The sequence below is a fragment of the Dreissena polymorpha genome, chromosome 4, assembly GCF_020536995.1.
Source record: "Dreissena polymorpha isolate Duluth1 chromosome 4, UMN_Dpol_1.0, whole genome shotgun sequence".
NCBI classification, from domain to species: domain Eukaryota; kingdom Metazoa; phylum Mollusca; class Bivalvia; order Myida; family Dreissenidae; genus Dreissena; species Dreissena polymorpha.
The window spans coordinates 17,236,662-17,259,324 of record NC_068358.1 but is presented as its reverse complement, the minus strand read 5'-3'; the positions used below and the strand labels follow the sequence as shown (position 1 = coordinate 17,259,324).

The window sequence follows — 22,663 nt, the reverse complement described above, 5'->3', positions numbered from 1 at the left end:
ATGTACACATCTCATTAAAAGAAGTTACTGAGCAACATGTACAAATCCTATTTATAAGTGCTCATCCGTACAAGTTCATTAAAACATTTCCACATCTCATTGAGAAGTGCTCATCCAAACACGCCCATCAACATATTCAAGTACATTACCGGTACTATACTCTTGCATACCGGCAATTTGTCTGGTCCTATGTTGAAATGCTTTGTTGGAGGAATAAGTGTGCAAAATGCACAGGAAAGGGATGTGCAATTGCAGTCGGGTTTCCGGTAGCGTCTTTAAAAAGACTTGTTAACAGACTTTTTGGATTCAATATTTGTTCTCTTAACCTGTTAACTTTATTTTAATATATATTCGATTCCGTTTCATGAGAGAAATCCCGAGTACGCTCTTTGAGTGGGAATCGACCTCAGTACCTGTTTATTGCTAGGCGTACACCATATCCATTATGCCACTGCCATGTGACATATATTTCCATAGGGACTACAACTCAAATTCTACTTTTGAAATTCGAATCTTGCTCTTACCTTTGGATCAGAGGCTTAATCTATAACCATTCGGACTTGGATTGATCTCATTATATTAATTTATTTAACGATCTTCACAGAAAGTATCCATTCTTATATTTCATTTTAATAACATTTAACACGACCATTTCAGCCAGACATATTCATTACAAAATGGTATCAATTAATACTTCTATTTCCGTTGTTTATGTCTCTCTTTTTCGTACACTACAATATTCTTTTGGGAATGTGAACACATTCTACCGAATGAAGTCATTTCGTGAATCTGTGAACAAGTGCATTTAAACATGGGTCAAGGTTCAAACAATAAAAAAGATGTATGCATAATCGATAACACAACCATAAACGCTAACCAACTAAATACTAAGACTGCTCACAACAACAATACAAAGCGAAATGTCCGGTATTGACCAGTTGCAAAAACTTCCTGGGAAAATGGGGTTTAATGCATGTACGTAAAGGGTCGTCCCAGATTATCCTTTCCTGCCTAAACTGTGTTTTCGCCAAGAAAAGACTTTCTTCAAACGAAATAAACCTCAAAATCAGTAATTGTCGTCCCTTTTAAGCATGTGCTTATCAGAGACGCCACACATGCTAACTGGGACGGCACTTAACCCTTTAAGCGCTGGAACCGAATTTTAAAGGCCTTTGCAAACAGTTTGGATCCAGATGAGACGCCACAGAACGTGGCGTCTCATCAGGATCCAAACTGTTTGCTATTCTGATAGTATTCTTTGAAAAAAATGAAGAAAATGCTAATTTTAGAAATTTAGCAGACGACATTTTAGCAGATGACAAATTTCCCAGCATGCAAAGGGTTAACGCGCATGAATTCAGTTCCATATTCTCAGAGCGAGGCTCATCTACTGGATCGTGCAACCGTACGTTATTACCAGTATTTACCAATCAAATACTGGTATTTAACGATATTTGTGCATTAAAAGTCCTGATTTGGGAATTTGCAACTGGTAAATTTGAGTCCAACACACAAGCATACGTCAATACCAGTATTTTTCAATCAATACTAGTATTTAACGATATTTCTTTTGCAATACAAGTCCTGATTAGAAAATAGCAACTGGTAAATTTGGGTACCCCACGCACTCATGGAAACCCAATATATCAGTTAGATAGCATGTAGTACGTCCAGAAAATGACGTTGAAAATCAAGAACGCCACCGGAAATATCCACCTGGAAAGTTTATCAATGCGACGGGCAGCGATGTTGCTCGCGTTCTTAGGATCGTTCGCTGGAATCTTGGTGCATTGTCCGCTACCGTTCTGAAATTATAGCATGTTATATTGGATGATGATTAAACTGGCATAACGGTTATAATACAGAAGAGTGTTTTTCAAACTATTATGTTTCACCAAGTTCGGAATCTTTCAAAATACCTAGTTACATTATTTTTAGCAGGTCCGCTGTGCCAGGGACGAGTTGTGTTATATTCGAGCTCGGCCTGGCCATAATGTAACACATGTATGCCTAGTGGACTCTCCCATAATTGTAAATTGGATAAATTTATTTCCAAAATAAGGGATGTCTAGTATATTTATTTCTGTATTTAGAATATTTCTTACAGAAATTCCTTTAAGCAAACAGCGCAGACCCTGATGAGACGCCGCATCATGCGGCGTCTCATCTGGGTCTTCGCTGTTTGCCAAGGCCCTTTTTCTAGACGCTACGCAGTAAGCATAAATGGGTTAAACCGATGCATACCCCACCATCTGCCTCATTTAAAGTGGATACTTAACTAACAACTCACCGTGGAGCATTTCGAGTCTCCAGTTAACTGAAATTAAGGAAGCAAAATACATGCATGATGTCTAAATCAAAGCTCAGCAAATATGTAAAAACAATACATGTCATGCTGTTAGATATTGTTCATGTTTTTATCACCCAATGGACAAGCATATATTGTCCTCTTGTTACATATGCAGTTGTCAGGTGTTTAATCCGAGTATATTGTGTTTTATGTTACCTTTATCATAATTGGTCGAACATTTGTCGACATTGGTCAGATGCTTAATTAATGTGCTTTATTATGTGTTACCCATAAAGTCGTTATTTTTCAAGTGCTATATCCATGTGCACTAACGTATGTTACATTAATTATCTAATCATTGGTAAAGCATGCCGGGTATGCGGATACTTGGATGCCGGATGGCACTTTTATAACAAAGAACAACAAAAGCCACGCATTTATGTTCTGTTCATTGGATTTTCAGACACGGAACTTGTTTAATCACAAACCACTTCGAAGTGAGAAGAAAGAAAATCGCGGGAAAACAATTGATTTTGTGAAGAAGACGATACAATTCCATGAAGTGCATGGTCAGTACATATTTCAACAAAATCAAATGTTTAGACATTGCTGAAGAACGTGTCATCTATACGGATTCAATGACCAATACGTCTATAAATGTTTCAACATGTTAAATTTGTAGTTTACTGACGTATTAAAGGACATTCAAATGTTTAAAGAGTCCGATGCCAAAAATTCATGGACACTTCTTTAGCCGATCACCTCAATCACAATGGCACATCTGTTCCCGTTTACCTGACACTTTTTAACAGATATCACACACACGTGTTAATGCACCAGAAATGCAAAATTCTCTGTTAAATACTGCTATCGTAAGCAGGCAACACTTAACAATCTTTTTATTGACGTCAATTTAAAACGAATTACCGAAAATGTGCTTCATTTTCTTATGCCTTTGGAATGAGCATGATTAAGTTTTTCAGGGCGTATTCAATGAAGACACCCCATGGGTATTAAAATCGGACCCTTTTAGCGCGACCTATCACTTTATTTTTGTATACATGTATATCGATTGTAACGTTGAAGCTTATATACATTACTCTCGATGCCTGCTTCCTTGGTACTACACCGGTGCTCTCGCCGGTCTACTACACAGATTCGTTATGTCTCCGTTATCCGACGTGTCCGTTAACGGGAATGATCAAAGTGTCTACAGCACCATGCATACCACTTATTAAAACGTAATCTAACTTCCTTCATATTTCATTGAATATTATCAAATTGCAGTATTTAAAGCACAGAATTAATTATACATACTAGCAAGATAAGTTGTGTCGACGTTAATCCGACGTCCCTTTATCGGGAACCGACGTTTTTACAACATCATGAATAGCACCTATTGAAACATGCTCTATCTTCGTTGATATTTCATTAAGTACTATCAAAATTTCTGTATTTGAAGCACAGTAATTACTCTGCATGCTGGAATAGCAAAAACTGTATTATTATATTTCTTGGTATGTTTATTTCAAAGAAATGTGTACTGATCATCCAGTTTATTGTGTGCTCCTCCTGAAATTTCTTCATTTTTGCAAATATATACCATTTGTTTTTAAACTTCCTCCTTCACAGTTCAAAGAATATACTAGTTATCAACCCCACCATGTTCCGTGTCTCTAAAACTAATATTTATGATATAAATAAAGAAATACACAAAGGAACGCATATTTCGCGCATGGCTTTTGTTTTTCTCTGTAATCGAAGTCCGCATTACCAGCGTGTAAAGTCTATGACCCGTGTACACTTTCCTATGTTAGCCATAATGTCGTCATTTGCCATTGCTCTATCCATGTGCACTTTCGTATTTTACAGTTGTCATCATAATTGATCAACTAATTGTATGTTTTACATAAAAGTATTCAAACATAGACACATATAACAGAATATAAGTGAAATATCAAACACAATGTTTCAAACGTTGACCGTTAAATAAAGATTGATGAATATTGATTTCATATACATCCGAATAAAACATTCTTTAGTTACATATTGGTTTTTCAAACTTTATGATTATCCGTTAAAAAACACAATTCCTTAATTACAATTATCTAACATTCTTTCTGACATTGTTATGTATGGTATATAATAAAAAAAAATTTCTACCTCATTCATTTGAAGTATTTTGTTAGCTTTAAAAGTACATCAGAATATCAATTACTTTTTCATTATAATTAAGTTAAAAAATTATATTAAATGTCTGTGTAATGGAAGTTCATTGCATGTTAAGTTTGAACTACAATTTGTTATTTCATGTGTTGCCCATTAATTTCTCTCTAAGCTATTCAAAATAATAATGTTAAGCATACAGCATTGATATGTAAGTGGTAATCAACACTTGGCAGCTAATGTGTATTAGAATATCTATTACTATATCATTATAATTTAGTTAAAAAAATATATTAAATGTCTGTGTAATGGAAGTTCATTGCATGTTTAGTTTGAACTACAATTTGTTATTTCATGTGTTGCCCATCAATTACTCTCTAAGCTATTCAAAATAATAACGTTAAGCATACAACATTGATATGTAAGTGGTAATCAACACTTTGCAGCTAATGCATCTAAATGTTGGGGTTTTAAGCGAAACAAGTCATCTGTAGGCTTTTGCGATGCTGTAAAACTTGTCAGTAAAAAAATATACACAATAACTAATTGGTTTGGAAGTGTAAACAAATGCATGATAACAAGCTGTATTGACATTTGCCAATATAAGCTAATTCAAGCTAAAAAACATTTTTACCACGTGATACATCCACTCAAGCACGAAAAAAGCTACGAAATCGATACTATATTATGACATATATATTTTTTAAATATTTCTGTAATTTTGGGTCAATTTTATATTAATATTTTATTTTAATATCCACTCTGATAATATAACATGTTTATAGTGAGTAATAGCTTATTATTATATTAACATCAATGTCACGTAGGGAATTAAGAGAAAAGCAAAATCCTAAATTATTTGAACAATATACCAGAATGTACCAGAATTGACGTACATTAGGGCTTTGTTATGGTAAGTGTTCGATTGTTTTAATTCCGAACAACAAAGGCATTAGGGCAAATATTTAAGTTTCCAAGTCATTTCCAAGCCATTTGCTGGAATAATGGTGTGAATGAGTCTACAGTATTTTGAATAACATTATTAATAAAGTCATTTACCGATTTCTGGGTTAATTTTTCTTAAAATGCTATCGTCCGCTAATCGTGTATGGTTTATCGCATTAATGCGTAATAAACACATGTTTTTGTTGTTATTGTTTTAAGGTATTTACATTTTTGACGATGCTACTTCAGCGAAGCAGGCTCGCAGCTCGTTTAAGTTATTATACCATGAAAAAAATCTTCACAATGGCAACCTATGTAAAAGACCGTGCCAATTCGATTGAGTTAGCTAAATTTTCTCAATCGGCATACCCTGCTGATTATCATTGATAAAGGTAAAGGCAGCTTAGTTCCCGTCCTCTTACAAATTTATCGACGGAGCTGTTTGGGACAGGAGCCGTACACGAAATTTCCAGGTGGCACTTAAAACGCTGTGACGCTGGAAAAAAAACCAAATGAAGTTATTTTTAGATTTGATTGAGAATGTAACCCGCCTCCCTGTTTCGTTGAATGGGTCAAGTTCCACACGGGTACTACTTCCGCGTACCCCCAATCTTGTTTCGCACTCTAAAGTTTTCGTTCCCAGTTTTTTTGTACCCAATTTATTTTCGTACTCAAAATTTTTTTCGTACACAATTTTGTTTTCGTACCCAAATTTTTCTCGTACCGAAATTTTGTTCGTTCCGAGTTTTTTTCGTACCCATTTTGTTTTCGTACCCAATTTTTTTTCGTACTCCAATTTTTTTGGCATAACGTTTTCGTACCCAAAATTTTCGTACCCAAATTTTTGTTCGTACCCACATACACAATTGTGGTGATGTAGATAAACGTAAATTGATGCTTTTATATCCATTATTTAAGAGTCCAATCTTTCTTAATAGATGTTTTAGTATATATAAGTAGGCAACTTCTTTATATTTGTTTTCTAATTTTGAAATAATATGTGTTTTCTTAGCAGTTAATCATTTATACAAATTATATTCGAACTCATTCAGTTTTCGAAAATCAGGCATCAGTCATTATTTTTGATACATCGGTTTCCCAAAATTACTTCAGTTCTTATATAAAACTAGTTTTTGTTTTGTTTTCTACGAGTATTGACATTGTCTATTTCGATGAAATTGTAAGTTATATTGCCTCATGAAAGATTGTTTTTTCCTTTACTGTTGGTAATGATGTTTATTCAATCGATTCAATCGGTGTTCATTTTAAATATTAAAACTTATTTTCTAATCTGATTCCAGAAAGGAAAAGTTATGAATATTTTTCCAATTTGCATTATCATCCATAAATAGTATTTGTATCCATTTTCTTTTTTGCAGAAAAAGGAATATTTTTATTTAATACTATTGTCAGGCATTTCAATTCCCCCCATCTTGTTTATGACCTATTCAAATAGAAATTTTGCGTTGTTTCGGCTTTGTTATTCAATAAAAAGTTAAAATACATAGTGCTCAGTTTATTTATGATATTCTTTGAAACGAATACATTTGAAATTAATTGAAATTATTATGTTATATTATTATTTTTATTAAATTAATTTTTTAACAAGTTTCGTTGTTGTTGTTTTTTTTTTATTTAATGCATAAATATTGAGTAGTGATATATTATTGTTTTGAGCTTCATAAGTAATTGAAATATGTCTCCCATTTGTGTCTAAGTACGTATCAATCACCGTATTGAAGGGAATTTTAAATGATGATTGACACATTCCCGGGGACACATCTTTTCCGCGATTTATCTCAGAGTGAGTGGTGCAGATTTTCCTCCGAAAGTTCCTCTATTTTTAGTTATTTTCATTCTCCAGTAAAGTGTGTCTTCAGCCAAAAAGGTCGTATGTGAACGTTGATGTTAAAGATATCGTTCGCGTTTTAATAAATTTCGGAGTACTTTACATTGATGGAAATAATGTGTAAATATCCATGTAAGTGCCATTTACAAAAATATGATTAAGTTACAACACGCGTTGTTACGTCAGTTAAATTGATGGAAATAATATCCATATAAGGATATCAATTAGAAAAAATATAATGGTGTCATTTAAAGAATATTATAAAGCTACAACACATTGTTATACCACACAATGAGATGCAACTGCATTACTGATTAAGGCTATATTCTAAAAAAACAGCATGTATACGTTATCTTAATTATACAAATACAGTACTCAGGAAGAATGAAGTTAACCCAATACTTAACGCATTTAGATTAACAATTAAACAGTCCAATAAATAGTAGAACAGACTATATACACAACATATTTGAACATTCCATTGCGCTATTTATTCTATTACGCAGAATACCGCTACGTAGTTATGCTATTAGCAATGGGACAAACAGGCATAAAGCCTAATTTTTATTAATTTGAGCTTACCGGTTGAAGTTCAATCGGCTTCTCCGGGCCTGATTTGTGACGTCGCCGTGCCACGACGTTAACGTACGAATATTCGATAAGCGCCGCAAACACAAACATCAAACACGTCGACATCCATACATCTATAGCCTGAAGACGAATAAAGGGATACGTTTAGTGTACATTAAGGAATACATTAAGTTTAAATAATTTAATACAAATTTAATATTAAATCTCAAAAGTATTTATGCCCATACATTTCATAACTATGATTTCCATTTCTCTAGTATGTTTAGCCGAGATCTATAATAAAATCGAGCAGACCTACATGTGCAAGAGGAATGAGTTGTACGAATGAATAAATGCCGCATATTAGCTCATAAACACTTTAAAAACACACTATTTGTAATCCACTGAAGTCACACAACATGTTTAATCCACATCCGCCATTTCAATATGAACTAACCTTGACATAGGAGACCTGTGGCAGCGACTGGCGCGCGCCGGAGCTCTGCGTTGTCATAGTTAGGACTGTGAGGACGCCGAGGGAAATGCGCGCAGGAACTGCGTCATGGTCCACCCAGAAGGAGACCCAGGAGAGCACCACGATGAGAATGCTGGGAACGAACACCTGCACGATGTAGTAGCCGACCTTCCGGCGTAAGTTGATGAAGCCCTTGATGCAGGCGAAGTCGTCTGAAACAGAGGTCGTGACCTTTGCGTTCGCCAAGGAATTTCGGTTGGTGGTGATAATCTTGGTCAAAGAAAAAGAGGCGAAGCCACATGCGCAATTTGGAATAGGTACTGGATTCGCAACTAGAATGTGTTCTTTATAAATTACAAACCAAATGTTTTAACGTTTTGATCGTTTTTGTAAAAACGAAAGTTATTATACAATTCAATACTTTTTAGTTATCCATTGATAAGCAATCGATCGGTCTATACTACAATGGCGAGAAATAAACTACTGTTTGCTACACTGACGGACACAATCAGGGAGTTTTTAAATGAAGGATCATTCCCTCTTATGTGTGTTTATAGTCCTTATTTTATTTCAAATAAATGATAGAACATCTCGGAGCGTTGTAAAACCTGGTACGATGAACATTCGTATAAAATCAAAGTATAACAAAAGAGCAGAAAGCCCTATGTCGCTCTCCTGAGACTCGAAGGATCTGAACCGTCCTGAACAGCTTTCGCGAAGTTTTATGTACCATTTCAGTACCTGGTCGATATATTATTAAAACCAATGTTCTTTTCACGTTTCATGCTTGGGAAACAACTTTGCTGAGATATCGTGAGACCAGATTTTTTCTGCAAGTTTCGTGATAAATATGCTTAAAAGCAATTCTGGAGTACATGGCTTTTTTAAGCAATATAAGAAAAACTGCCCCGCCTCGAGGCGACACTGATTTTCATCGGGCCAGTACCAGTTTCGAACTCGAATGAGATAAATAAAACAGTTTATCTCAGTAATTTTCATGAAAGTTGGACTGAATATTATACTTCTAGAGATATAAATAGGCTTCACAGCCATAAGGCATAATGAACCTCCCATTGGGGGCCATGGGTTTCAAAAACAGGAGCTCATTTTAAATTCGGCCTAGTTATTACAAGAAAAATGCCCTGATTGTGATTGGGCATAAGATGTGATGTATAGTGTTTACAAGCTTACAATAACGGCATATATTGGGAAAACATGGTGTCCATGTTTGTAAATGTACGAGAACCATTTTCAAACCAAGCTGATATCATAAAAGCAGAAGTGACCTATAGAGTGTTACTTAAACGCGACTTCTAAAATGTTGCCTTTTAGATTGTTATCAAGATCAATATTGACAAAGTACTACTATAGACGAACGACGGACAAATAGCCATTGCAAAAGCCACCATAAGCACGTTGAGCTTAAAGGTGAAACATAATTTAACTTCATGCTTCAAGATTGACAAACGGTGATTTTGCTTTGACGAAAATCATACTTGAATTATGCGTGCATTTGATCGTAAATTAAAGAACATGTTTGTAATAAGAATTAGTTAAATGTTGAATACATGAACTTAGTTTAAAGAGGCATAAACAACCTTAACTTAGAACCACGTGGTTACAGGTGCGCAAACCGGTACTGACGGACAGGTTACATGCACGTTTTAAAGTAAGTATTAATGGTAAGGAGAATGATACATATGATTTAAACAAAGTTTAATATAAATAGTATTATATGTAAAGGCATAAAATTAAAGGTATATATGTAATAATAAAGACAGCCTTTTTGGTACTACTTTGTTTGAGTGGTTTCTAGGCTTAATAATTTTGCCCCATGTATTCATATGCTTAAAAACAACAACAACACGCCGACAAGAATCGTTTGTTATTTTAAAAGCAACGAATTTGAATCACAACGTTTATAATATATTAATAGAGCCTTCCTTAAAAACTCGTATAGTTTAATCTTATATGGCTCGGTCATAAGCGAAAATGATATAAATAATTGCATATCTTCTACAAAACAAATCAGAAATTTCTTTGCGCATGTCTAACCTTTCGGAAATGCCAGTACGATGAGTCATGTGCAAGACCTTTGACAGCTAGTATTATAATCATTCTGGTCTGCATTGAATATAGACCATATTTCATACTGTCCTCTTTAAAGGGTATTTATAGACAGGTTACTCCGTTGTACATAATAAGGGGGGGGGGGGTTCTTTGCAAAATAAGCTCCACGGTCGCAATTCAATACCCTAATATGCGCAACATGTTATTTTTTCTGTTTCTTATCGATATTAATTTGCATCGTTTTCATCAATTTAATTATAAATTCCATAATACACTCGCTTAAAGGGGCCTTTGCCTTTTCACGTTTAAGTAAATTGACAAAATTGAGAAAAGTTGTTTCAGATTCGCAAATTTTCGTTTGAGTTATGATATTTGTGAGGAAACAGTAAAATACTGAACATTTACCATGCTCTAAAATAGCCATTATATGCATCTTTTGACGATTAAAAAAAACGAAAATTATAAAGCGTTGCTACGCGAAACGATTAAATAATTTGGAGAGTTCTGTTGTTGTCGTTATATTTTGTGAAACTACGAGGATTGGTTATATGAAGTATGAAATACACTTGTCAATTTATCCGGAAGGATGGCCGAGTGGTCTAAGCGGCAGACTTTTTACTCCAGGACTCCAGGGGTCAGTGGTTCGAGCCCTGCTGAGGGTTACCTTTTTTCTTTTTTTAATTTTATTCTTGATTTTTTACTGGAGCTTTTTATATCGAATATTAACATTTATCAATATACAGCATTTTATGACAAACTTCAAAACATGCCAAAATCTTTGAAAAGGCCCCTTTAATTGTCAAACACATACCGAACATTTATTCCGAAAAGTTTGGATGTAGGTTTGTTCATGAATTGGTTATGAAGATCATCCCACCTGAATACTTTGAACATATTTTGAACACCATATTCTCTGAATTGCAATGTTTACAGATCCTATTGAATTCAACTGTAATTATGTAATAATTATAAAACCTTGCGTTAAGCTGAAAATATAAGCAATTTATTCTATTTCATATACAACTAGAAATGGCGCGGCAGAGGCCGACGCGTATCCCCACGCCGAATGTTTGACCTAGGTGTGCCCCAGGGTTGGTAATGGGGCCATGCATAGCTGAGATTGACCGTATTGTCATAAGAGAAGTTCATCATCAATTAGAAGTGAATTGGTGTAGAAATGAAGAAGTTATAGTAAAAGGCAATTTTGGGTGGGTGTGACATATGTGGGCAGGGCGCCCCAGGGTTGGTAATTGTGCCATGCATAGTTGAGATTGACCGTATTGTCATAAGAGAGGTTCAGTATCAATTTGAAGTGAATCGGTGTAGAAATAAAGAAATTATAGTAAAAGGCAATTTTGGGTGGGTGTGGTCTATGTGGGCGGGGCGCCCCAGGGTTGGTAATGGGGCCATGCATAGTTGAGATTGACTGTATTGTCATAAGAGAAGTTCAATATCAATTTGAAGTGAATCGGTGTGGAAATTAAGAAATTATAGTAAAGGCAATTTTGGGTGGGTGTGGTCTATGTGGGCGGGGCCCCAGGGTTGGTTATGGGGCCATGCATAGTTGAGATTGACCCTAATGTCATAAGAGAAGTTCAGTATCAATTTGAAGTGAATCCGTGTAGAAATGAAAAAAATATAGTAAATGGAATTTTTTGGTGGGTGTGGCCTATGTGGGCGGGCGCCCCAGGGTTGGGATTGGGGCCATGCATAGTTGAGATTGACCCTAATGTCATAACAAAAGTTCAGTATCAATTTGAAGTGAATCCGTGTAGAAATGAAAAAATTATAGTAAATGGAAATTTTTGGTGGGTGTGGCCTATGTGGGCGGGGCGCCCCAGGGTTGGGAATGGGGCCATGCATGGTTGAGATTGACCGTATTGTCATAAGAGAGGTCCAGTATCAATTTGAAGTGAATCGGTGTAGAAATAAAGAAGTAAATGTAAAATAACCTAAAAAAATGAGTGATAATTTCTGACGCGGCCCCACCCCAACCGCTATAACTTTTGACCCACGGGTCAGATCAAATTTCCAAATAGTGCAGGGTCGCACATATGCTCATAGCTACCATGTGTGTAAGTTTCAAGGTTCTAGTGCTTTTAGTGTAGGAGGAGATAGTGGCCAGGACGGACGGACAGACAGACGGACGGACGGACGGCGGAGATAACCACAATATCCCCATCTTTTTTTCAAAAAGCGTGGGGATAAAAACGAATAAAATATGAACAATAAGAATAGGAAGAATAAGAATAAAACAAATCGCAAACACAGTTTATCGTAATTTTTATTTTCGACTTTAAATGCCGTGTTGAAATTATGAACATATTTGCTAACTATAGTCCATGTTAATTTCCGGTTACGATATCCGAACAGTCACAAGCAAACGCGAGATTGGTTCCTAGTTGCTTCGGAAGCACGACGTAGCTCTCATGAATACGTCGTTCTTCCGGCGCTGTCTAAAGCCAGTCTCGCGTTCGCTCGCATATGTTCGGATATCGTAGCGGGAAATTAACATGGAATATATTGTCGCACAAAAATTGAAAACGAGCATTTTGTATCTCGTTTAATCCATGTTAACATACCACATATAGCGTCGAAATTTTGACAATTTCTTCAAAGAGTACTGATTTTTTATGGGTTAACTTTATTTTACGAACTATTTTGCGAAATATTCGGTGATTTTGAGTACATGTATTTATGTTACTTTGAGATCTCTCTAAATGTTTTTTTTCGAAGGTGTATTGCCTTATCTTTCTAACATATACATGATATATATATGATTGTAGCTTGGTCGGGGTAATTGAAATCAAACAATCTACATGTCAAATAAAATAAAAAAGAAATGTATTTACGCATGCATAACTTTGCTCTCAATTTGGAAACAAACAAAAGACATTGCAGAAATTGCACGAAAATAAGATAAACTTTAAATGACGCTTTGCAAAAGCACCAAAATTACGTACTAGTTCTGCGCATGAGAGCTTTAATCGGGCAAAGCAGAAATATAGCTTAGTTCAATCAAGTGTGGTTGATTATCACAAGGGACACCTGTTGAAAAAACACATTTCAGTTTACTACGATGTATGTTTTAAGGTAGCGCACCTCTAATGGGCACATATCCAAATATAATCTAATTAATTATTTTCTTAATCAGCATCATTTCACTGAACTACATGCAAATTTGTAGGTAGGCTTTCCATGCTTTTTAAAAAAATATACCGATTTTTTCAAAACCACCCCACGCTCGGCTTTTGTCCAGTTTATTTTCACCCCTGGGGTATATAAAAGTTCCATAATTCATTCAAATTTCCAGATATGGGCATGCAGTTGGTGTGTACAGATGCTGTAAAGGTGTTTTAAGTTTAAACAAGATGAAATAAGTATTCTTTTACAGACATTTATTTTTTACAAATTTTTATCTATGGAAGAGCGCCATGAAATGTAAGTGATTTCAGCCGAGTAAAAATTGGGTCGGTTAAAAACAAAGTGTCATAAAATTCAAAATAGTATCATTTAAGTCATATTTTAAACTTAGTTTTTATAGAAACACTATATACAGCAAAAATACCAAGAACTAGACAGATTTACCGTTTACTTTTTGAACTAAAAATAAACATGCATGGTTCGTATTTTCAACAGTAAATCACCCAATTTCGCCATAACGTTGTTTTAATTTTAATAATTGAAGAATGTGCATACAAATTGCAACATATTTAACAATAAATATAGCTTATATGCCATATTAAATCAACTTGCGTTAGAAAATAAATAAAACGCGTCGCAAAAAAGTATACGTCGTCGGCAGGATTCGAACCTGCGCGGGAATATCCCAAAAGATTTCTAGTCTATCGCCTTAACCACTAGGCTACGGCACCTAATAGTAGGCTCTTCAACCTTCGAAGAAATCGCGGGAAATCATTAGAGGTGCGCTACCTTAAGAAACAAAAAAACAACCCATAATGTGTGTTATGTGAGAAATTACAGAAAAATAACAACAAATAGATAGTTACAGTCAACAGGCCTCGTGCTTTCTCCGTAGTTCTTACAGTCCTTCAACAGTTCAGCGTCGATGGAGGCGTCAAACTGCGGCATCTCTACATAGTTTAGCTTCAGCGGATTCGCTCCTTCCCACTCATACATGACGTTTTCCGTCGTGTAAGCGTCTAAGATTTATACTCATATGTTGGTAAGTTTATAATAAATGTCATCTTTTAAGAAAGATGTATTGTGTTCATATACAGCTCTATAATATATTTGCAAAGGGGCACTAGTGTGTCCCACTGACACATTGAACAATTTAAGTATTATATTTAATAAAATATTTGAATTGTCAGTGAGAAAAGTACTGGTATTTTTATTAATTAATAGAAAGATTCAAACATTGTTATGTACGTAATTGTACGTTATCCCACTCTTCACTATCGCAATATGCGATATAGAAATAAAACAACAAACAAGTACTCACAGCCAAAACAAACCAAATTTATCAGTTCATAATGTTATACAGTTTTAGAGTTTCATAGTGTAAACAGGAATATGACTTTATACTACAATGTACTATGGATTTCACCAAATCCCAAGTCCCCACATGTGACGAGCCAGTAAGAATGCACTCCACATTATTCGATTGCCTGTTTGCGGTTCTTTTGAGCTATTTGCAATCTCAAACCCAATCATTGACAGTCCATTTGTCATTACAAATTAGAAATATAATGATTACATATTTCTGTTAAATGACATTGTCATTACAGCTCCAGGGAATCTTGTTAATCCCATGGATATTCGAAGCGCATTACCATACCAAACCCGACATCTACATTCAATGTACTTAAAAAAATGTACTTACAGCTGGATAGAATGATCGGACATCTTTGGACGTCCATGGGATACTTATGTAGCTGCATAGAGCAACTTAGTGTCAGCGACAACCTTGGTAAAGCAATTAAGTGTTCACACGTTTATCAACAAAAAAGAACCTTTATAAAATGCATATGTATGTATGTGTATGTTTGATTTTTATTTCATGTCAACAAACGTCTACAAACTTTCTGGATAGCGCGTTGACTTTTTGTTTGGCATATTACAGTAATAAGCTACGCGATATAAATGAAACTTTACTTAAATGCAATGTGAAATTTAACCATGTATATTTATATAATTCATTGAATGATACACACTTTTAAACGAATATAGCGGAAGCTTGTTAACACTCTGAAAGTCATATTTTGGTCCAAAATTTGTGAACATTTGCTCTAATGATATCGCGGCAGAGTCCGGTTTGCTTAAAAATGTTTTCAAATATGACTATAGTGAAACACTATAGAAGCAACTATGGTGTAAAGTTTGAAAATGAAACATATTGGCAATTATCCTGTCATTTCTTCACTGACACACAAAACGTCACATTTTACCAATGAGCATGACTCTTGATTAGAGCATTTTATTGTGTTATAATGACATATGTCCCGAGTTTGGGGTACAAAGCCAAATAAGAAGCCGCATTTATTACATAAACATCACCGAAGCTTCTCAAAACAGTCCAGTTTCTTCCTTTTTTCCGGTAAGCGAATTATGGCATTTACCCCTCTTGTTTATGTTGTTATTTTTTATTCGTGGTTCTTTAATACAGTCTTACCTTATGCTATATAACACGGTGCCGTTTTTATAGACATGCATCATCTTGTTGGGTACGGTGACCGTATGAACGCTCGCCTTCTTTTCGTTCGGAAAGAACGTGTCCGGTACCTAAATAACACAACGCGCGGACAATGATAGCCATAAATCACATGCGTTTAAGACACATAAATTTGCGAAGACTCCAATTGGTGACCTAGCTTTTGACTCTATGTGGCCCGGATTCAAACTTGCTCTCGATATTGGCAAGATAAACTTTCTGATCATGTTTCATAAAGATTAAGTCATACAAGATTCATATATAGTGGTAACAGTGTATTTTCTTAGTTTTGACTTGACGACCTAGTTCTTTAATACACGTGGTACAGATGTCAACTCAGCGTCGATATCTTATACAGAAAAACCAAAGTTTTACAAAGTCTCATCATTACTTAGATATAAATGTGGCATCTTGAGTTGAGAAAGATTTTCCCAAGATTTGACACTGTGACCTAGTTTTTGGATGAACGAAGCCTACATCCGAGCTCGACCTATATATTGTTAACATAAATATTGTAACCAAGTTTCATTCAGATTGAGTCATAAATGTCGCCTCTAGAGTCGTAACAATTTGTTTTTATTTAAGATTTGACCCCCGTGACCTAGTTGTTTTTAACGCGCGTGACCCACATGGTTACCAGCCTAGATCAAAATCAACATTCTGACCAAGTTTTGTAAAGATTTAGTCATACATGTGGTCTCTAAATTGGCAAACTGGTTATTCTTAAATTTCCCCTGGTGAACAACTATTAAGACGCACTAGATCCTGAATCAAAGACGGTATAAAATTATTTTATCCTGTTACATGCCTTTAAATCAGCCCGATAACCAGGTAACCTAATATCCCAAAAGATATTAGGCTAGATGACTACGTGATCTCGAATATTCGTCAGTTGCTCTCCGCGCATGCGCACGCCTGTACTATTTTATATTGATAAAATATACTTGTTTTCAATTTAAAAAACAACAACAAAATACATGTAAAGCACTGTTTGTTTAAACATTATTATTTTAACAGCATAATTTCGTCTTTGTGTATTGACTTAAAGGGATTTTTTCACGCTTTGGTAAATTGACAAAATTGAAAAAAGTTGTTACAGATTCGCAAATTTTCGTTTTAGTTATGATATTTGTGAGGAAACAGTAATACTGAACATTTACCATGGTCTAATAGAGCCAGTATATGCATCTTTTGACGATTTTAAAACCTAAAAATTATAAAGCGTTGCAACGCGAAACGATTGAATAATTTGGAGAGTTCTGTTTTTGTCGTTAAATTTTGTGAAACTACGAAGATTGCTTATATAAGGTATAAAATACGTTCAGCATGTGTACTCGGCGGAATAGCTCAGTAGGCAAAAGCGTTTTTACTTCAGGACTCTGGCAGGACTCCAGGGGTCACTGGTTCGAAACCTGGTTCGGGCAATGTTCTTTTCCTTTTTTTAATTTTATTCTTGATTTTTTACTGGAGCTTTTACGATCCAATATATCGATATAAAGCATTTAATGAATAAGTTAAAAAAATGCCAAAATCTGTGAAAAGGCCCCTTTAATAACGATTGACTCGATTTCTGTGTTGTTTAACAAGATGGAAGCTAGCCTAAGCGTTTTGCATGACGTGACGTAACAATGCTTTTGTTCGCAGGTGTTTTTTCCCATATTAAATATTTAAACACGAAATACTCGAAAACTAGATATTTTAGAAACATTTCAACGAATGTGACAGGATAAATAGCATAATAGGTTGGTGACGTTAATGGAGAATGGTAATCTTGCTCGTCGGAGGATCTTATCGGGTTCGCCTTCGGCCCACCCGATAACTTCCTCCGACTTGCCAGATAACCATTCTCCATCCACGTCACCAACCTATTATTCTCTATAAGATAAACATTCTGACCAGCTACAAGATTGGCCTGTATAGTGATAACAATGCTTTTATTAGATCTGACCTGATGACCAAGTATTTGAATGAAGGCGACCCGGAATCGAATCATACCAAGATATGATAAAATAAACATTCAAACGAAGTTTTATTAAGAATCTTCAGTTTTTAGCAATGATTATAAATAGTAATGGAACATTTGATTGGTCATTCGAAGTTGCATTGAATCAAAGTGACGTCGCTTTTACAAAGAGTTAGCGGCATGAAATGTAAATAGTATTTTACATCTTTACTTTGCTTTTCTTTGAAGTACAACACTCGTTTATTCAAACTATACAACGGAATATATAACATATTCAAGAGGCCTTATGTAATTCATTGCGAGTCGTCATATCAACTTACCCAGACTTTGTCCATCATTTTGCTGTCTAGTTCAAGGTGCTCTTTCTGGTACAGGTGGCCATACTGTAGTCGAGGATCCGTCCACTTCTGGCGGAGGAATATGTCGAGCGAATAGTCCTTTGGTAATCAAAGAAAACTAACATAAATATTCACGCATAGCATAACCCCTCACAGCGACAGCAATGCATCAGGAAAGACAACAGTAAGGTGCTGCTTATGCTGGCTTTGTATGCGAAAGTTAAAATTTTAGGTTGTACTTGCCGTTAGAGTAATACAATTTCCTTTCAAATTCATTTCTCTTCAAGATATTGTATATTGGATTAAATATATACATTTATTCTTTAATGTCAATGCTTGCTTTCCCTCTATACTTTTTAAGCTAGTGTACGCCAAAGTTATTGACCCAGACTAAACCATAATTCAATAGGTAAGATGCTCCTGAAAAAAGACTAATTACTTCAAATGTTCATGTTGACTTCAGACTGGAATACTCTACTGAAATCTTCAACAAAGTTTTCTGCTCACGAACATTTATTTTTATATGAGGCAAATAACGAATTAAGAGAACATAAACAAATCCTACAGAAAGAAAGCAATTAAATTGTAATATTTACAAAGTGTTGAAATAAACATGTGTTTATGACGCAAATTCCAAATAAATAATCGCTACTGTCTTAATCTTTGAACAATTTTACAGGATAATATCATCTTTCAAGATGCAATGTCAATAACCACATTTTTACCACATTTGTATTTGAGCTTTACACGGTTTGATACAAATCGATGAACAGGGGGCTACTTTATTGGTTGGGTGCATTATTACATCCGTTTGCATCATATAGTTGCTGAAGCTGAAATTTGGCACATCTTCATAAAAAGTATGCTACTTTATCACAGTGCTGTAATAATTTAAATTGCATTCGAAAGACTTGTTTAAATTTTTTTTGTAATTTTAATCATTTTTTGTAGTAAATTAGTTTTTTAATTTCTAATACATTATCCACATCATTAAATTATACTCACATATGTAAGGTATTGAGTTTTTTTCGTAAACAATGCATACCTGTATGACAAATGGTTTCTGATTTAAATTTAAGAAAGAAATTGAGAAGCATATGATATTTAAGAGGAGGCTAACTTAATGTTATATACACTGCGATATCCAAAACATTAAAAGACATATATGACCCGAATACAGTCTTTGGTGAAATAGTAAATCGTGGGCATATCCCACAACAGTAATATTGCATTATTGATAATTAAATGTTTGCAGTAAAATCCACTTTTAATTTAACGGTATAAGGCCAATTGGCTTAACTGTATCTTAAAGCAACGACGACAATCGTGGTAGTATTTTATTTTCAACGGAGATCGCCATAGTTTTTGATTGTGAAGAACACCTTTTCTAGACATCACTGTTTTTTGTTCTTAATCATATGTATAGCGATTATTTCAAGGGTTGTGATGCTAATAGGCCATGCCAAATAAACCATTTTTATGGATATATGTTGCAGCCGGTTTTATTTGTAAGAGGACGCTGGTATTCAGTATAACTTTGTAATTGGTTACTGCAAATAACTACAAAATATATTCAGGTTTTATTTGCGTATTATGATGTTAGCAGGTGTAGTGTAAAGTCCATTGAAATGCATGTTTGTTTCATCTCAAGAACTGTTGACCAGATACAGCTATACTCACCATGGATGTTTCTGTGACCGAGTAAATATTCTGTATGAGAATCTTGATCTGCACCAATGTATGTGAGTCTGAAAAGTACAAAATGAGCCTCGCGGCTTAATGCATGTGCGTTAAGTGACGTCTGAGATAAGCCTGTGCAGTCCGCATAGGCTAATCAGGAACGACACTTTTCGCTGTTATGGTATTATTCGTTTTAAGAGAACTCCCTTTTTTTGCGAAAATCTCGTTTAAGCGGAAAGAGACGTGCCTGATTAGACTGTGCTAACTACACAGGCTTATCTGGGACGACCTTTTACTCAGAACAGACTGCAATAAAAAAAAACGTTCATAATATTGCGGAACAAGTGCAGATATGGTATTTAGAAAATATTGACGTAAATTGTTATTGAAGGGAGACGTTCGTTTGTTTTGAAAGGTCTATGCTAAATAATATAGTTGTGTGGACGGAAAGGCAATTAACTTAATATTTCAGTAAGATCGACTAGTTTATATTGTTGATGCGTACGCGTCATTGACATATATTATTAAATTACGGACTAAGAAATACTTTGTGACCGAGTTGAACATGAACTAAAAATAAGAGCAATCCATTTGTGATTTATTCAAATACACATGATAACAGTATAAAATATTTATGGAAAACATTGGATTCAGAACGGATGTCAAGTCTTAGTTTAAAGTAAAACTCTAATATACTATATATCACGAAACAAAATATAAATTGAACAGTGTTTCAAAACATTAATCATCGCCTCATGTCAGCTTGACAAAAAATGCTAATTCTAAACGTTTCGAAATTGTATCACTAGAAACACAAATGTATTCACCCCGATGTCAATAAAATGTAATCGCAAATGATAAATTGTACGATATATCTAACTTGGCTCTCATTTGTGTGCAATTCTTTCGACGTTGTCAGTAGGGAAACGAGAAAAACAAACAAAGGAATCTATTGAGTCGCGTTCTGAGAAAAACTGGACATAATGCATGTGCGTAAAGTGTCGTCCCAGATTAGCCTGTGCAGTCCGCACAGGATAATCAGGGACAACACTTTCCGCTTTAATGGTATTTTTGTTTAAAGGAAGTCCCTTTTTACCGAAAATCTAGTTTAAGCGGAAAGTGCCATCCCTGACTAGCCTGTGCGGACTTCACAGGCTAATCTGGGACGACACTTTTCGCACATGCATTTAGCCCAGTTTTCTCAGAACAAGGCTCAATAAAAGTATTCGCTACCGAGAATGCGATACATATTACACGCGGTATGCAGGGTGCAGAATCAACAGAATGTTCATAGGTTTACACACGGGCTGGACAGAATGTAATCACACCGTTAAGAACTTTATTTTTGCAACTATCTCAAGTTATTGAAATACATTTGCAAACATATATAGTGCATAAAAGGCAGTTTGTTTTGCAGTTTGTGTCGATATCTAAATGTATAAGAATAAATCCTTGAAATCGTCGGAAATCGGTGTCCAAATTTAACGTTGCGTGAAACATAACCGTCCATTAACCGTGTACAACGGATGCAGTGAAAATGAAAATTTCGAACAAGAACACATGCTTATTTAATAAAGTAACTCTGATGTATTTCACATTGCCATATTAAGCAGCATACACATCTATCTTATTTGCACTAGTTGAAATTCTTGAGAAAAGTTGTTTAAAAAAGTTATTTGAAATAAAGCACCGCGCACTGTCGTGTTAAATCTCTTTAAGTTAAAAAGTCGAAACCCAAAAAGTCACGTGAATCTGCACCCTGTATAAGAGTTACCGCTAACTGTGATGGTGCAGTGGATAAATGTATGACAAGCAAACCAAATGCCATTGCTTCGAGCTGAGTAATATAAAATCAATTTCACTTTGAAATAAATACAATTATTGTTTAATTATTAGCGTTTTACTTGATGATTTACAAATAAATATATGTATTTGTCTTCATTTTCACGTAATACGGTTGCACGGGGTTTGTTATGTAAGCCTTACCAATTACAATAACTCGTACATACAAGGTCTTCTAGAAGGAAGTTTCGATTGCTATTGTGTATTACATAAAAGTAAAAAACGGTTAGTTAAAGACACCTTTTAATAGTTTAAAGAACGACCGCAACGCCAATTTAACCGATAGTCTAAGGTAATATGCACGATATGTATTATCTAAATTTAGAACTACGGCTGTGCACAAGGACCAGACTAAATATACCGAACAATACCTTCCCAACATCACACGAGGATACAGTATCTAATCAAACTCAAAAGAAAACAGTTCTCACACTAGGCAGCCTAGATGCGTGCTTACAGTATTGCGTTTCAAAAACAAAATAGCAATCCTAACGTCCCTTTAACATATCGTGTATTTAAGAGTTAATGCGAAGGGTTTAACTAACTTAAAACAAACATATTATTAAGGAAGTTAACTGTGTTACCTGAAAATAACGATTACCTAATCTTACTCCCACGTGAGCAATTGTTTTATTATCCGTGAGCATTACGCAGTGCCTTACAAACTATAGATAGTTTCTCTGCTTATCACTAAAATGCACGCAGTGTATTCATTGAAAGAAAGTGAAAGTGCCTACGCACTTTCTTGGACAAAGCTTAACACTTTGTAATTTCCTGATTAATGATATTAACAAAATACTT

General features: G+C 34.9%; 1 protein-coding gene across 1 annotated transcript in view; it reads right to left on the bottom strand.

Moving 5' to 3' along the window:
* Positions 1-1,142: 1,142 nt before the first annotated feature.
* LOC127875996 (glycine receptor subunit alpha-2-like) overlaps positions 1,143-22,663 on the bottom strand; it is a 63,683-nt gene continuing 42,162 nt past the window's right edge. The window contains exons 3-11 of the mRNA XM_052420811.1: positions 20,021-20,088; positions 18,323-18,439; positions 16,001-16,110; positions 15,212-15,294; positions 14,376-14,528; positions 8,278-8,507; positions 7,833-7,961; positions 2,291-2,317; positions 1,143-1,805 (exon numbers count right to left, since the gene is read on the bottom strand). Coding sequence (XP_052276771.1) covers positions 1,647-1,805; positions 2,291-2,317; positions 7,833-7,961; positions 8,278-8,507; positions 14,376-14,528; positions 15,212-15,294; positions 16,001-16,110; positions 18,323-18,439; positions 20,021-20,088 — 1,076 coding nt within the window. The 3' untranslated portion in view covers positions 1,143-1,646. The remainder of the gene's footprint in view (positions 1,806-2,290; positions 2,318-7,832; positions 7,962-8,277; positions 8,508-14,375; positions 14,529-15,211; positions 15,295-16,000; positions 16,111-18,322; positions 18,440-20,020; positions 20,089-22,663) is intronic.